The 16,644-nt window shown below is 44.0% G+C and overlaps 1 protein-coding gene across 1 annotated transcript; it reads left to right on the plus strand.

The window, feature by feature from the left end:
- The first annotated feature begins 727 nt into the window (after positions 1 to 727).
- Positions 728 to 15,028, plus strand: LOC139602791 (myosin-1B-like). Its single transcript, XM_071452962.1, has 38 exons — positions 728 to 938; positions 1,026 to 1,169; positions 1,261 to 1,417; positions 2,025 to 2,052; positions 2,151 to 2,265; positions 2,345 to 2,437; positions 2,536 to 2,599; positions 2,682 to 2,780; positions 2,886 to 2,989; positions 3,076 to 3,214; positions 3,560 to 3,678; positions 3,770 to 3,919; positions 4,493 to 4,663; positions 4,905 to 5,211; positions 5,391 to 5,470; positions 5,910 to 5,997; positions 6,092 to 6,209; positions 6,887 to 7,010; positions 7,090 to 7,226; positions 7,330 to 7,585; positions 8,481 to 8,723; positions 8,830 to 9,006; positions 9,090 to 9,235; positions 9,322 to 9,412; positions 9,500 to 9,889; positions 10,020 to 10,146; positions 10,378 to 10,496; positions 10,749 to 10,945; positions 11,312 to 11,495; positions 11,582 to 11,747; positions 11,921 to 12,045; positions 12,232 to 12,540; positions 12,682 to 12,885; positions 13,547 to 13,672; positions 13,767 to 13,937; positions 14,029 to 14,133; positions 14,276 to 14,371; positions 14,876 to 15,028. Exons 1-38 carry the CDS (start codon positions 735 to 737, stop codon positions 15,026 to 15,028), a joined length of 5,826 nt encoding a protein of 1,941 aa, XP_071309063.1. The 5' UTR covers positions 728 to 734.
- Positions 15,029 to 16,644: the final 1,616 nt, after the last annotated feature.

A 16,644-nucleotide genomic window follows, 5' to 3' on the forward strand; every position in this document is an offset into this window, starting at 1 on the left:
GACTGTAAACAGAGACCCAGGAAAGAAAAGGTGAATGAAGAGCACGTGTGTAGTTGAGATTTCCTCAAATCCCTCCAAATGCTTTTTAGTGAGAAGTTTTCATTTGTCTATACAAGTTAATATTAAAGGGTGAGCTTGAACAGGAAAAGGCAGAGCAATTGGAGAAAACAAAACTCTGATTTCTCTACAGATGAAAAAGGTTTGCATAGACAATTCAGACTTCTGCTTCTGCTTACTCCACATCTGTTCCCTGATGATACTCCAACTCTATAATTGGCACAAATTACAAGGGCTGAAACGAGAGAGAGAAAGAATATAAGTGGGCTTTCATAATTTTGATAAGATGACTTCTCTTGGTATCTTCTGCTTTTGCAGAAGAGTATTTCTGGTATTTTTGGTATTTCTGCTGCAAATTTCATTACCACTGGATCTTCCAATCAATCTAATTTTCTGCATAGCCTTCTAAAACACAATGAGATCTAATGAACTGAAACTGTAAACTGGAAAAAGGGAAAAAACCTTTACCTCAATCAAACACACCTATCTTTAAGAATAAAGTAAACTAAAAGACACCTATGGTAAAAAGCAGGTAAAGCAGAGAGGAAGTCTGTTATAACAGGCACAGAAGAACACTACAAAGCCTCAGGAAGCTGCTAAAAAGAAATTTCCACCTTCAATCAGAACTGTCTCTCCATTTCAGTGCCGTGCCTTGCTGCACGCGGTAAACCGCAGCCATGTCCACGGACGCTGAGATGGCCATCTTTGGGGAGGCAGCCCCTTACCTCCGAAAGTCAGAGAAGGAGAGAATTGCAGCCCAGAACAAACCTTTTGATGCCAAGACATCAGTCTTTGTGGTACATGCAAAGGAGTCCTATGTGAAGAGCACTATCCAGAGCAGGGAATCGGGCAAAGTCACGGTCAAGACTGAAGCGGGAGAGGTGCGTAAAATGCAAAATTTATGAAAAGCAGTTTATTCTCACTCTGGCTCTTTGCTGACATGCATGTACCTTCCTGCCCTCTGATAGACCCTGACTGTGAAAGAAGACCAAGTCTTCTCGATGAACCCTCCCAAGTATGACAAAATCGAGGACATGGCCATGATGACCCACCTGCACGAACCCGCTGTGCTGTACAACCTCAAAGAGCGTTACGCAGCCTGGATGATCTACGTAAGTGGCAGCAGCAGCTTCCTCTGGGCAGCCTCAGCAGCTGCTGGGCCAGCCTCAGGGGGAGCCAAGGTGCTGTGTCCCTTCCTTGCAGACCTACTCGGGTCTCTTCTGCGTCACCGTCAACCCCTACAAGTGGCTGCCGGTGTACAACCCCGAGGTGGTGTTGGCCTACCGAGGCAAGAAGCGCCAGGAGGCCCCTCCACACATCTTCTCCATCTCTGACAACGCCTATCAGTTCATGCTGACTGGTGAGTGGCTCTCATCATAAGCATCACATCACAACTGTTCTGCTTTGTCTTGACAAAACCCTCTCATGAAAAATGAAATAGGATTACATATTGTGGCTAGTTTTGCTTCTGCCTTTTTCATTCCTTTCTTTCTCTGTGCTGTTGAGTCCAAAGTGTTACCCATGATCAAGATTCCTTTGTCATTGGTCTTAAGTCTCTTTTTTCTCTGCTGCTCTAAAAGCAGTCTGAGTAGCAGAAAATTAAAACAAATTACTGTATGCAAGAGAAGGAAAAGACTATAGACTGGAACAGATAATCAGCATATGTTTCTTCAAGCGTTTTCAATTTAATGGCAAAGCATTATAGAATAGCAGAATGTTTTGTGCTGGAAGGGGCCTTTAAAAATGCCATGGGCCTTCCCTATAACATTTGGAGGAACGTTTGTGAATATGTTTCAAGAGAATGTGCGAGTGCAAATTGCTTTGCAAGGAATTGAAATGGAAAAAAAGACTTAGGAGTAAACAAAGAAAATAAAATGCAGGTGTTTTTCTTGTTATAACTTATATTAATTTTCAGTATTTTTGAGTTCTTCATTTACAAAGTCTACTTGTTTCTGCCTTGTTCACAGATCGTGAGAACCAGTCCATCCTGATCACGTAGGTACCCCCCCTGCGCGGGTCCCTGCGGGGCTGCCCGGTGCCAGGGCACCTCCTGCCTGACCACGCACCCTCTGCTTCTCTCTTGGCTTTGGCAGCGGAGAATCCGGGGCCGGGAAGACTGTGAACACAAAGCGTGTCATCCAGTACTTTGCAACAATTGCAGCCAGTGGGGACAAGAAAAAGGAGGAGCAGACCTCAGGCAAAATGCAGGTGAGGTCCCAGGGCTAGAAACCTGCAACAACTCAATTTCTTGATGAGCTAGATCATGACAAGAAGACATCTGTTCTAGGGGACACTTGAGGATCAAATCATCAGTGCCAACCCACTGCTGGAGGCCTTTGGAAATGCCAAGACCGTGAGGAATGACAACTCCTCACGCTTTGTGAGTTATTAATTGGTACAACTGCCAACACCAATTTGGATATTCTTGCTGTCCAGACTGGTAAAAGAAAACTCCATTGACTCTCCTTCTGCTTTCAGGGTAAATTCATCAGAATCCATTTTGGTGCCACAGGCAAACTGGCTTCTGCTGATATTGAAACATGTAAGACCCTTCTGGCCTGATCCCCCTTCCCTCCAGCCTTCCCCACTCCTTGTGTTTGACTGTGTCCTACCTTCCTTGCCAGATCTGCTGGAGAAGTCCAGAGTCACTTTCCAGCTCAAGGCAGAAAGGAGCTACCACATCTTTTATCAGATCATGTCCAACAAGAAGCCGGAGCTAATTGGTAGGAAAGATCAGTAACTCCTCCATGAAAAGGTCATGGAGCAACTTTGAATTCTTTTCTGTGCCAATTGCATTTGACCTGGCTCGGTTTTGTTCTTCTTTTCAGAGATGTTACTGATCACCACCAACCCCTATGACTACCTGTATGTGAGTCAAGGTGAGATCACAGTTCCCAGCATTAACGACCAGGAAGAGCTGATGGCCACCGACGTAAGTAGCAGAAGTTTTCTCAGGTGAAGTTTCATTTCTCTGACCTTTAACAGCTGGGGTACTCACCTTAACAACTCTTTTCTCAGAGTGCCATTGACATCCTGGGCTTCACTCCAGATGAGAAAACAGCCATCTACAAGCTGACAGGGGCTGTCATGCACTATGGGAACCTGAAGTTCAAGCAGAAACAACGAGAGGAGCAGGCAGAGCCTGATGGCACCGAAGGTACCAGCACAACCCATCCCAGAGCACAGGAGACAGTGAACACTCACTGAGTTGAAGGCAGCATGTGAGGGTCAGAATGATTGACTCAGCCTGTGCATTTCCCCAGTGCCAGTATTGCAGAATAGCAGTGGGTCCTAGCCAGAGGACTTCTCTGGAGGAACTCAGATTATTTTGAATAATGCAGATTGTAAGGTCTGGTATCTCCCAATGAGCGCTGCCGGTAGCACGCATTCTTTTTTTATCTTTACTACTCTTTTGATTTTTACTGGAATTGCCCTTTAATATATTTTTAAAGGAACAGTGTTGTCTACTGGTCCCTTAACAACTGATTGTTTTGATGTTTAGTTGCTGACAAGGCTGCCTACCTGATGGGTCTGAACTCAGCAGACCTGCTCAAGGCCCTCTGCTACCCCCGAGTCAAGGTGGGGAATGAATACGTGACCAAGGGCCAAACGGTGCAGCAGGTAACAACAACCCCCTGCTTTGTGGATAGGTTCTCTGGACTTTCTCTTTTGTCCTGCATGAATACTACACTCTTTCTGTTTTACATTTTAGGTATACAATTCAGTGGGTGCCCTGGCAAAGGCAGTATTTGAGAAGATGTTCCTGTGGATGGTTGTTCGCATCAACCAGCAGCTGGACACGAAGCAGCCCAGGCAGTACTTCATTGGTGTCCTGGACATTGCTGGCTTTGAGATCTTTGATGTAAGGAACAGGGATTTATTTGCATGCTTGTTAAAATCACATTGCTATGTGACAAATTACATCAGAAGGAATGGTGCTGATTTGTTGGTGGTTTTTTGTTTTCTTTTTTTGTTTTAATTTTTTTAATAAATGGCTTGATCTTTTCTAGTGTATCTAGTGTATTCTGATTCTAATAGTGTTTTAATTGGAAAAAGGTTTTTGTTTTGTACCTAGGCCAGTGAAATCCCTAAGTGCAGATTTTTTTCTGAAGGTTTGGGACATGATTTGAAAAAAACATTTGTGAATGGTGGATATAGTATTGTGGTGTAGACTCTCCTGTAACTGAATTAGCTCAGTCTAGTAGATATCAAAGCTGAAAAAATCTGAGTTATTACAATTATCTAAGCTTCTAGAGTAATAAATATATATATAAAGTTCAGGTTGACAAACACTGACAGAAATTCCAAACTTCTGGATCAAATAAGATAGAGCACTTACAGATCCTCCAGTGTTTGGTACAAATAGGCAGCACTGTTCTTTATCCCTAACTTCCTTAATTTACATTCATAATAATCTTGGTTTGTAATTGTGCAGTTCAACAGCCTGGAGCAGCTGTGCATCAACTTCACCAATGAGAAACTGCAACAGTTCTTCAACCACCACATGTTCGTGCTGGAGCAGGAGGAGTACAAGAAGGAGGGCATTGAATGGGAGTTCATTGACTTTGGCATGGACCTGGCTGCCTGCATTGAGCTCATTGAGAAGGTATTTCTGTAATTCACAATGTCAGGTATTTTCAGAAATGCAGTCATTTTATAACTATTTCTAAATGCAGCTTGAAATGGTAAATATGATACTGCAGATACATCAGTTTGTATTATTTTAGATTTGTTGAACAGAGCAATCCCTGAGAGCAGCAATATTGTCCCACTCAGGAAGTTATTTCATCTCTGAGTCTTTCTGCCTTTTTACCTTGTCCTCCCTCTTTCCTTGTGATTTCTCCCAGCCCATGGGCATTTTCTCCATCCTGGAAGAGGAGTGCATGTTCCCCAAGGCAACTGACACCTCTTTCAAGAACAAGCTCTATGACCAGCACCTGGGCAAGTCCAACAACTTCCAGAAGCCCAAGCCAGGCAAAGGCAAGGCTGAGGCCCACTTCTCCCTGGTGCACTATGCTGGCACAGTGGACTACAACATCTCTGGGTGGCTTGACAAGAACAAGGACCCTCTGAATGAAACTGTTGTGGGGCTGTATCAAAAGTCATCCCTGAAGACACTGGCTTTACTCTTTGCCTCTGCTGGAGGAGAGGCAGGTCAGTTCCCTGAAATTCTTATTTCCATGTTTATTTCTTGACTCTACCAGAACCATGAATATCAGCTATTGTTCTTTTCCATGCTCCATTCTTATCATGACTGGTATATAAGAACAAGTTGTCTGAACAAGTTGTAAAACCATCTTTTTTTTTCCCTTTTTATTTTTGGTGTTCTTCAGAGGCTAGTGGTGGTGGTGGTGGCAAGAAGGGAGGCAAGAAGAAGGGTTCTTCTTTCCAGACTGTCTCAGCTCTTTTCAGGGTGAGCATCAAAGTCATTCTCTCTACTTCTTTACTTCTTTTGTGGTTTGTTTGTTTGGGGTTTTTTTGCTTTGTTTTGTTTTGAGTTGAAGATCGTAAATCCGCACTCTACCTGCAATAAGGCCATTTAACTGCAGGTGTTAACATTTTTCTGTATCAAGAATAATTATTTAGTTATTCATAAACGAGCTGACATCAAGTTGGCTGAGGCCAGCTGAGGAAAATATAGATATATTCCCCACTCTCATAAAAGCACATTGCAAAATTTTGTGACTTTCTCCCCGGCTGAAGAGTGAAAGGCAGAAGAAAACTCACATCACAAATGGCTGTATTTGGGAATTAAAAATCTGTTAATGTTTTACAAGACTGTTCTCACATCTGAAAGAGTAACTGAGGAGGTACTATGTGTTAATTAAAAACCTTAATTTATGAACCCACAGGAGAATCTGAACAAGCTGATGACCAACCTGCGGAGCACCCACCCACATTTTGTGCGCTGCATCATCCCCAATGAGTCTAAAACACCTGGTAAGAACCCCAAGCACAAATAAAAACCAGTGTGATGCGCCTATTATTCTCTTTGTTTTATCATGAATTATCAAATAATTGCCTTCTTGCTTAGGTGCCATGGAGCACGAGCTGGTGCTGCACCAGCTGCGCTGTAACGGCGTGCTGGAAGGGATCAGGATCTGCAGGAAAGGGTTCCCCAGCAGAATCCTCTATGCTGACTTCAAACAGAGGTCAGTTTCCCTTCTGATTTCCATTCTGTCTTTCCTGATGACTTTTCTGCCAACTATTTTATCACCTGGGGATATTTTTTAACACTAGGTCTTTCTGGCTATAACTAGAAGAAAAGGGAATTTTGAGGTGCATAACAAAAGGCAACATATATGGAAAAGAAAAATTGTTGAGAAATGAAGAGTGTCAGGTGTCCTCACTGACTGCATCTGAGTATCGAAGCACAGTAGAGCTGCACAAGCCAGTGATTACAAGATTATTAAATGCAGGCTGGGATTGGTAGCAAAAGGTACTCAGGCAAAAAAAACCATGAGTTCCTTGGCCATTGCATCAGCTGCAAGTTTCAGGGAAAGAGGTTTTTCTCCAGTACAGACGGTATAGGAAAATGGCAATGATTCTCTCAAGCAATTTTCTACAGAATAGTTTCAGTAAAAGGATATGGATTGAGCTCACTGGAAATCAATGTCTTCTTCATTGTGGCTGGTCACCTAAAGATCGGAAAAGTCTCCTTAAATTTTGTTACCAGGTTAAGACTTCATCAGAATGGTATCTCTAAACAAGGAAGGAAATTCCAGTTTCCTCAGCCGGGTTCTACTGCAAACACTGCTCTTAGTTTCAGTAAACAGAATGTTCTTATTACTAGACATTTTCCTAATTTCTATTTCCTCCAATTCCACAGATACAAGGTGCTTAATGCCAGTGCCATCCCTGAGGGACAGTTCATCGATAGCAAGAAGGCTTCTGAGAAGCTTCTTAGTTCAATCGATGTGGATCACACCCAGTACAAATTTGGACACACCAAGGTACAAAACCCCCCATTCACTGCCTGCCTGGGCTTTGCTCTGCCTGACAGTGATGAGCTGCAACGTTCCCTCTCTCAAGGTGTTCTTCAAAGCTGGGCTGCTGGGGCTCCTGGAGGAGATGAGGGATGAGAAGCTGGCACAGCTCATCACCCGCACCCAGGCCAGGTGCAGGGGTTACCTGATGAGGGTGGAATACCGGAGAATGGTGGAGCGCAGGTACACCTTCCTCTTCTTCAGTTAAAGAGTCATTCTGCTTGGGGGGAAGTGTTGACACTCATCAGACAGAGAATATTCATTGCACTTTTTAATTATGCCTCAGGGAGTCCATCTTCTGTATTCAGTACAACATTCGTTCATTCATGAATGTCAAACACTGGCCATGGATGAAGCTGTTCTTCAAGATCAAGCCCTTGCTGAAGAGTGCAGAGTCTGAGAAGGAGATGGCAAACATGAAGGGAGAGTTTGAGAAAACCAAGGAGGAGCTTGCAAAGTCTGAGGCAAAGAGGAAGGAGCTTGAGGAGAAAATGGCATCTCTGATGCAGGAGAAAAATGACCTGCAGCTCCAAGTGCAATCTGTAAGTACCGTTAGTGTATTTCTTCCAGGTACCCTCACAGCACATTACTCTCATGTTACACAATAAATTGTCGGAGAAAATATTTTAATATGAACAATGGAAGGTAGAATTCAGACCATTCAGTGTTACTATGCGCATGGGGCTGTTTCTCCAGGCTCAAAATACAACATCCAGTATAGTCACTGGAGATACAGAATTTACAGTTAATAGAGTCTGTGGAGCAATTCATTTGACAACTTTCTTTGGTTTCAGTCAGTTACCCAAAGACCTCTATGCCATGTTTTATGATATGTGTTATGTCACTTGTCTTTCTGTAACCATTTTTCCAGGAGGACACAAAAACTCTCTACATTCTTTCCCAACCCTATATGTACCTCCTAAGTCCATTGGGAGATCGTGGGATTCGTCAATATTTAAAGATTACCTTGTGTATTTAGATGTTTACTACACAGATTAAAAAATAAACTCAGGTTCAAATTGAAACCTCTGATTGCACCTAGACTATATATCAACTTATCTCGCTCAGAGAAAATTCATTTAAAGTCAGTCTTGACAAGAAAACCTTATGAAAACATAAAGAAAAAAATCCCTACATATTAATATACAGTACTTCACTTTGAGAGAAAGTAATCTAAACTCTTGAAAATAAAAGTACTACTGGATATTATCATCTTATCCATAAGAAAAATAGGAGGGAATAATGGATGAGAACAAAAAAAATGAAACAGAATAAAACCCTACTCTGATTTAAAAGAGTCTATGCAAAAACCAACATCCTAGAAGAAAACAAAAAAGAATAATTCCATGTTTCTTTTCCACAGTGAGAAATACCGTTTCTCTATTCACCTTTGAAAGACAGTTGTGATTAGCAAACAAATCTATGTTTCTCTACTAGGAAGCAGATGCTTTGGCTGATGCAGAGGAAAGGTGTGACCAGCTCATCAAAACCAAAATCCAGCTGGAAGCCAAAATTAAGGAAGTGACTGAAAGGGCTGAGGATGAAGAAGAAATCAATGCTGAGTTGACAGCCAAGAAGAGGAAGCTGGAGGATGAATGTTCAGAGCTGAAGAAAGATATTGATGACCTTGAGCTAACACTGGCCAAGGTGGAGAAGGAAAAACATGCCACTGAAAACAAGGTATGAGGTAGAAACTGTCACTCGAACTCCAGAAAATGGGCTGTGTGTTATTACAGGACTTCTATAGCTGCTTCCTTTATTTATATTTGGTCCCTTCTTCTCAAAGGTGAAAAACCTGACAGAGGAGATGGCAGCTCTGGACGAGACCATTGCCAAGCTGACAAAAGAGAAGAAAGCCCTCCAAGAGGCCCATCAGCAGACCCTGGATGACCTGCAGGCAGAGGAAGACAAAGTCAATACTCTGACCAAATCCAAGACCAAGCTGGAACAGCAAGTGGATGATGTAAGCACAGACATAGAGCAGGAACAGGACAGGTATGGAGTCCAATGTGGCTGGCAGAGTCCTGATGGTCTTGTTGTGTTTAGCTGGAAGGGTCCCTGGAGCAAGAGAAGAAACTGCGCATGGACCTGGAGAGAGCAAAGAGGAAACTGGAAGGAGACCTGAAGCTGGCCCAGGACAGCATCATGGATTTGGAGAATGATAAGCAGCAGCTGGATGAAAAACTGAAGAAGTAAGTTGGTTCTGGGGCACCTGAGTGCTGGGCTGCAGCACTTATCTTGTTTCTTGGAGCTCTAACACGGTTCACTTGTCCCAAAGGAAAGATTTTGAAATCAGCCAGATCCAGAGTAAAACCGAGGATGAACAGGCCCTGGGCATGCAACTTCAGAAGAAGATCAAGGAGCTGCAGGCAAGTCTCTGTTCCTTGCCCTGCCTTGCTCAGCTCAGCTCAGGCAGGAGGAGGGCACAGCTGTGAAGGGTCCCTGCTGTTCTGCAGGCCCGCATTGAGGAGCTGGAGGAGGAAATTGAGGCAGAGCGAACCTCTCGCGCTAAAGCAGAGAAGCATCGCGCTGACCTGTCCAGGGAACTGGAGGAGATCAGCGAGCGCCTGGAAGAAGCAGGAGGAGCCACAGCAGCTCAGATTGATATGAACAAGAAGCGTGAGGCAGAGTTCCAGAAGATGCGCCGTGACCTGGAAGAGGCCACGCTGCAGCACGAAGCCACGGCTGCCGCCCTGCGCAAGAAGCACGCGGACAGCACAGCTGAGCTGGGCGAGCAGATCGACAACCTGCAACGCGTGAAGCAGAAGCTGGAGAAGGAGAAGAGTGAGCTGAAGATGGAGATTGATGACTTGGCCAGCAACATGGAGTCTGTCTCCAAAGCCAAGGTTCGCAATTATTTTATTGGTTCATTGAATAGAACACTGGGTTGTATTCCACTGGGTGGAATACACTTGCTCCTTGCTTTCTTTAAAGTGTAGATGGTTAACGCATCGTTTTCCATATTCTGAAACACAGGCTAACCTGGAGAAGATGTGCCGCACTCTGGAAGATCAGCTGAGTGAGATTAAGTCCAAGGAAGAAGAGCATCAGCGCATGATCAATGACCTCAATGCTCAAAGAGCTCGTCTGCAGACAGAGTCAGGTGAGACACCCTCATCTACATGTGCAGATCAATGATGTCTCAGAGTTATTGCAAAAATTACTCTTCTGGGCATGTGGTTTTTTCACTTTGTGTCACATCTACTGTGAAATGCTTGAAATGGGATCATAAGTTTCAGCATGGACTGAAAACTATCTGGTTTTACATCTCCAAATGTTTGCAGTGTCACCATCAATGGCCTTAAAACTGTTGTGTATCTGCAAATTTTCTCAGGTGAATATTCACGTCAAGTGGAAGAGAAGGATGCTTTGGTTTCTCAGCTGTCAAGAGGCAAACAGGCTTTCACCCAGCAGATTGAGGAACTCAAGAGGCATCTGGAGGAAGAGATAAAGGTGAGAAGCCTTTTTCCTAAATATATGAAATCAGTTAATCAAAAAGAAGAAAGGGACAAAAATAAACCCCTTAGATAATGGAGTGCAAGTTTTCCTAAAGAAGCATTGCTTCTCTTTCCCTTCAGTCTATCCATTAATTCTTTTGCAAATTCACACATCTTTCCCATAAGAACTCTTTCTAAGATCTTCTCATTAAGGAGATTTCCCAGGATATTTCCATTCATTTTCCCACTGTTTTTTCTTCTCACCAAGGCCAAGAATGCCCTCGCCCATGGCCTGCAGTCCGCTCGCCACGACTGTGACTTGCTCCGGGAACAATATGAGGAGGAGCAGGAGGCCAAGGCAGAGCTGCAGCGAGCCCTGTCCAAGGCAAATGGTGAAGTGGCCCAGTGGAGAACCAAATATGAGACTGACGCGATTCAGCGCACAGAGGAGCTCGAGGAGGCCAAGTACGTGGGGAATGTGGAGAACACTGGCAGAGAGTAAGGATGGAAATTTGAGGACCCCACTGTGGCATTGTCGGGAAGAAGTCAGTGTTCTGCTTTGAGTGGGGTCACAAAGAGACAAAATATGGCAGAAATAAGGGACACAATGGGGAAAAGCAGAAAGATCCAGAATAGCAGAGAGGAGACAGCAGAGAGGGAACTGCTGCAGGATTGTTCCAGAATTCATACATGAAAATCCAGTGGCTGTCTCGGAGAAGTCTTACACCTCCCTGTGAATGTGGATCACACAATACCAAAGCGGCTAAGTTTGCTCTTGTGAAAAGCATGCTGCTTCATGCCACAGTCTTACTTATGATTACCACTTTGCAGGAAGAAGCTGGCCCAGCGCCTGCAGGATGCAGAGGAGCATGTTGAGGCTGTCAATGCCAAATGTGCCTCCCTGGAAAAGACAAAGCAGAGGCTGCAGAATGAAGTGGAAGACCTGATGATTGACGTGGAGAGATCCAATGCTGCCTGTGCTGCTCTGGATAAGAAGCAGAAGAACTTTGACAAGGTCTTTTGGCCTCCAGCACCAGCACTCCTGGCCAGAGCAGGGCCCCGTGATGGCCACAGCCCTACTCACCCCCCGTTTCTCTTCAGATCCTGGCAGAATGGAAGCAGAAGTATGAGGAAACGCAGGCTGAGCTGGAGGCCTCGCAGAAGGAGTCGCGCTCTCTGAGCACGGAGCTGTTCAAGATGAAGAATGCCTATGAGGAGTCCCTGGACCACCTGGAAACAATGAAGCGGGAGAACAAGAACTTGCAGCGTAAGTCCCTGGCCCTCTGCTCCTCCCTGGCCTTTCTCACAAGCTTGTCTACCTGCCACACTTAACAGCTCTGGGCCTGTAGCGTTAAGATCTTGCCTGGCACCTTGATGCACGAGAGCCTTTCTCCATTCTGCTCTCTGCCTGACCATGGCGCTTTTCTCCCTTCATTGCAGAGGAGATTTCTGACCTCACGGAGCAGATTGCAGAGGGAGGAAAGGCAGTTCATGAGCTGGAGAAAGTGAAGAAGCAGATTGAGCAGGAGAAATCTGAACTGCAAGCCTCCCTGGAGGAAGCTGAGGTACATGACTGTAAACACTGGTGTCTGCAGGAAAGAAATGAGGAAATAGGGCTAACAAGGCCTGGGTTGGCCTCTCTTCTTTCTGGGGAGTGCAGACAGCTGAGATCTCACTAAATATTTTGCAATTCCCTAGAATGGAAGAAGAACTTTTATCAATGTTATCAATGTTTGTGTCCACTTTTCCAGGCCTCCCTGGAGCATGAGGAGGGGAAGATCCTGCGCCTGCAGCTTGAGCTCAACCAAGTGAAGGCTGAGATCGACAGAAAGATAGCAGAGAAAGATGAGGAGATTGATCAGATGAAGAGAAACCACCTGCGTGTCGTGGACTCGATGCAGAGCACCCTGGATGCTGAGATCAGGAGCAGGAATGAAGCCCTGAGGCTGAAGAAGAAGATGGAAGGAGATCTGAATGAAATGGAGATCCAGCTGAGCCATGCCAACCGCCAGGCTGCAGAGGCACAGAAGAACTTGAGGAACACCCAGGCTGTGCTCAAGGTATGGCACAATGTGCTGATTTCTTACACCGCTAAAATTTTTTCCTCTGTTACAACTCTTTCAGTTCTAAGTTGACGGGAAAATAGGAAATACAAAGATAGAAAACACACACCTCCCAGTCTGTTATATCTCTCTTTCCAGGACACTCAGCTGCACTTGGATGATGCTGTGAGAGCACAGGATGACCTGAAGGAGCAGGTGGCCATGGTGGAGCGCAGAGCAAACCTGCTGCAGGCTGAAGTTGAGGAGCTCCGGGCAGCCCTGGAGCAGACGGAGCGGTCGAGGAAATTGGCTGAGCAGGAGCTTCTGGATGCAAGTGAGAGAGTTCAGCTCCTCCATAGCCAGGTCAGTTAATAAACATAGTTAATATTTATAGTATTGCTCCATACATGTAAATGAGCTTAAGACTGGCAGAGTTGTAACAGTATTTTGTTAAATGTAAGGGCTTTCACAGTAAATAAGAAGTAATAGGTGATTGATAATATGAAGTCTTTTGTTTAAGATGTAGATAGAGTATGAATTCCTGTAGACTACAGTATGGATACCTTAGTAAATCCAGAGAAGTTTGTGAGGTTCTTCCTCTTTTACTTGAGTTCAACACCTTTCACAATTCAATTTGAGACTTTAAAGGCAAATGTTGGCTGACCATGAGCAAAAAGACCACACTAACTCTGTCATTAATGTAATTTAACAATGTCACTATAAGTATTCTACAGAACCATCTCAAATTTTTATGGTCACTAGAGTGAACATGGTAAGGAAAGCATTATTTTCATTTTTCAGTTTAAATTCCTTTCTTGTTGTCTGAGAAAAGACTTCTTAGAGGATGCTCATGAAATACCAAAGCACATCATACCTGAGAAATTAATAGTTACAACAGTAGTTCTCTTGGAATCCAGTGTGACCTGATGGCAGAATCTATATTAAAAAAACCCACTTATGCTGTACTTGATATGATACTGCAAGGTAAGAAAAAAAAGAAAATCATGTTTGTGCTCTTCAACAGAACACCAGCCTGATCAACACCAAGAAGAAGCTGGAAACGGACATTGCCCAGATCCAGGGTGAAATGGAGGATACCATCCAGGAAGCCCGCAATGCTGAGGAGAAGGCCAAGAAGGCCATCACAGATGTGAGTTGGACACTCCTGGCATTGCTGATGGTGAATGTAGTCTCCCCAAAATATCTCCAGCCCCAAAATGGCTTTGACCCTTTGCTCTGATCAGGCGGCCATGATGGCAGAAGAGCTGAAGAAGGAGCAGGACACCAGTGCCCACCTGGAGAGGATGAAGAAGAACCTGGACCAGACAGTGAAGGACCTGCAGCACCGTCTGGAAGAGGCCGAGCAGCTGGCACTGAAGGGAGGGAAGAAGCAGATCCAGAAGCTGGAGGCCAGGGTGTGTAGGGCTGGGGCTGTGGCTGAGTGAGCGTGTCCCTCCTTGGAGAGACATTGCCAGGGCAGCTGCAGGGCTGGGCTTGTCCTTGCAGGTGCGGGAGCTGGAAGGGGAGGTTGATGCTGAGCAGAAGCGCAGCGCTGAAGCCGTGAAGGGTGTGCGCAAGTACGAGCGCAGGGTGAAGGAACTCACCTACCAGGTAAGGCAGGAGCTCTCCTGCTCTCACTGGGCTTTCTCACAGTGAGTCACATTTTGCCCACACCATCCCCAAGGGCAATTGTTAATCTCACGTGATGCAGAACCAAGAATTGACTCTCTATTGTGTTTGCCAACTGCTTTAGTCTGAGGAAGACAGGAAGAATGTGCTCAGGCTGCAGGATCTGGTGGACAAGCTGCAAATGAAAGTGAAATCCTACAAGAGACAAGCTGAGGAGGCTGTAAGTACCAGTTTCTCCAAACCAGACTTTCTTCTGATGGAGGTGGAATTCCATCTTCATGTTTTCCTCTGTATAGCTTTTTGAAACCTTCACTGTTTTGATGCAACATGATGATATTTTGATACAATGGGAAATGTGAGAGTAAGACTTGCTGGGTTTGGGAGGAAATATACTTCCCCAACCCTATGTGTTTTGCTGTAAGCCTCATTTCCGACTATTTCTTTCCTTATACCTTGCTCTGGATACCAGAAACAGCTGTCAGTCTGTGTATTCAGGACCATGACATGAACTCTGCCTAGACCATGCTGTCTATAATATCTTTTTGACATTCCAGCATTCTTTTCTCTTCTGACACAAATAACACCCTGAGCCGCTTCTCATCTTGGTTTTGAATCTGCTCCGCTAGCCCAGCTGTGACATTTGAATTTTTGTTTGCCCACTTTTATGTTAATAAATGTCCAACACGCTGCCTGTTTTTTTTCCCAACTCCCTTTCCCCACACAGGAGGAGCTGTCCAATGTCAACCTGTCCAAGTTCCGCAAGATCCAGCACGAGCTGGAGGAGGCCGAGGAGCGGGCTGACATTGCAGAGTCACAGGTCAACAAGCTCCGAGCCAAGAGCCGCGAGATTCACAAGAAGATAGAAGAAGAGGAATGAGGTTCCCAAGAATAAAAAGTGACCTGAGGCATGCATAAAATGTAAACCTCTGTGTTGCTTTCTTTAGTAATTATCATTTATGTCTAGGTAATAAAGAGAGTAGAGACCCTTGCATATGAACAGTGACTGTGACGCTTTATTTATTCATTTATTCTAGTATTCATTACTTTTGAAGTACATGTACACAGTTCATCTTCACATTTAAAAGTATAGCAAAGAGCAAAACATTTTGCATTTGCATTTTTAAAAGTGCATGAAGAATGGTAATAATTATATGGATTTTTTATTTCTCTTGCAATGAGAAATATGCATTTTTGATGGAGTAAGACTACATTGTTTCAAGTGATTTTTGTCTTCTTAGAAAAAAAATAAAATAACAGGAGTAAAGATTCCTGAAGCATTTAGCATACGCACAAACACACACACACACACACACATATATATAAATATGTATATAACTACACATATATATAATTTTTATTCATTGAAAAATATTGCTTATTTAGTTAAGATTAAAAGTATGGGAAACTCAAATTTCATTCCAAGCAGTGACAAGCAGTCAAACCAACATGGGGAGGAAGTGGAACATGGAGAGACATCCCCACTCCCTTTCTCTGAAGTAATTCTTTTTCATGTATAGCACAAAATTATATCCATTCCCATGTAGGATGTGTGAGAAGAATCCACATTTAAAATACTATAAGAAAAGAAAGAATAGCTAAGATTGAGGACTCTATTTATAATTTCAGTGAAACCTTCCACTGCCTTTCTAGATTCAACCCTTCTGCTCTGTCCACAACCTAACTGTTCTGTTCTGTTTATTGTCATTCTCAACATACTGTGCCTGCTCATTTTCCTAAGAACTGATTATTAGCCCACAATATTGTATTTTGCATTAAGCTGAACTAGACAGTCCACATTTATATGTTGATTGGAAATGTAAGATAAAGTACAACATTGGTTGGATAAGGTATCTAAATAATGATCACACTTTATTGGATGGGTATGTAAATTAGATAGTTTGGGATTACATTCTATGAGTCTAAGGGCCTGGTAAATTAGAAGCAAAGCTGGATAGGTTCTCCTGCTTCTGATAAACTTGTTTTTGCCAGACACAGACTAGGATACTGACATGGTTGGTATTTTGTGTCAAGCTTTGGCTCTCTCAAACTTGCTGTTTATTTAAAGCAAGTCCTAAACATCTTTGGGCATCCCACCAGAACTGTCAGTCCTTCTGACCTTCATATGTCCCTTTTGGATATCCTTTCTAATCCTTCAGCCAGTCTACAAGTGCTGTAAAACCACTGCTTTAATATTATAAACATTCATAATTAAATATGAAAATAACATTTGAGCAGCAGATGACAGCTGGAGCTGGGAAGGGACACTACTCCATCCATTGTAGAAATGATAGTTTAGGATCCACCACAATCTGTGGGATTTTTGGTGCTCCCCTGAACTCTTTGGGCCCTTGCTGCACACTCTGTATGAGCAGGACCTGTCTTCCCTGTTACTCTGGGGATGTCAAACACTGCCCAGCTGCATGGCCCAGCACAGGATGTGTCACTGTGCTTCTAAGGGCTCATCAGAGCCCTCCACCAACACATCTCTGGTTT

The sequence above is a fragment of the Agelaius tricolor genome, unplaced genomic scaffold (assembly GCF_023055355.1).
Source record: "Agelaius tricolor isolate 1412-34295 unplaced genomic scaffold, bAgeTri1.0.p SCAF_35, whole genome shotgun sequence".
NCBI lineage: Eukaryota > Metazoa > Chordata > Aves > Passeriformes > Icteridae > Agelaius > Agelaius tricolor.

Bases quoted from the DNA above. Each gene is read 5' to 3' on its own strand.
- LOC139602791 (XM_071452962.1), top strand. From the start codon at position 735: ATGTCCACGGACGCTGAGATGGCCATCTTTGGGGAGGCAGCCCCTTAC. The intron at 2,438-2,535 runs GTGAGTTATTAA...TTCTGCTTTCAG, and splicing joins ATGACAACTCCTCACGCTTT to GGTAAATTCATCAGAATCCA. The intron at 9,236-9,321 runs GTAAGTTGGTTC...CTTGTCCCAAAG, and splicing joins CTGGATGAAAAACTGAAGAA to GAAAGATTTTGAAATCAGCC.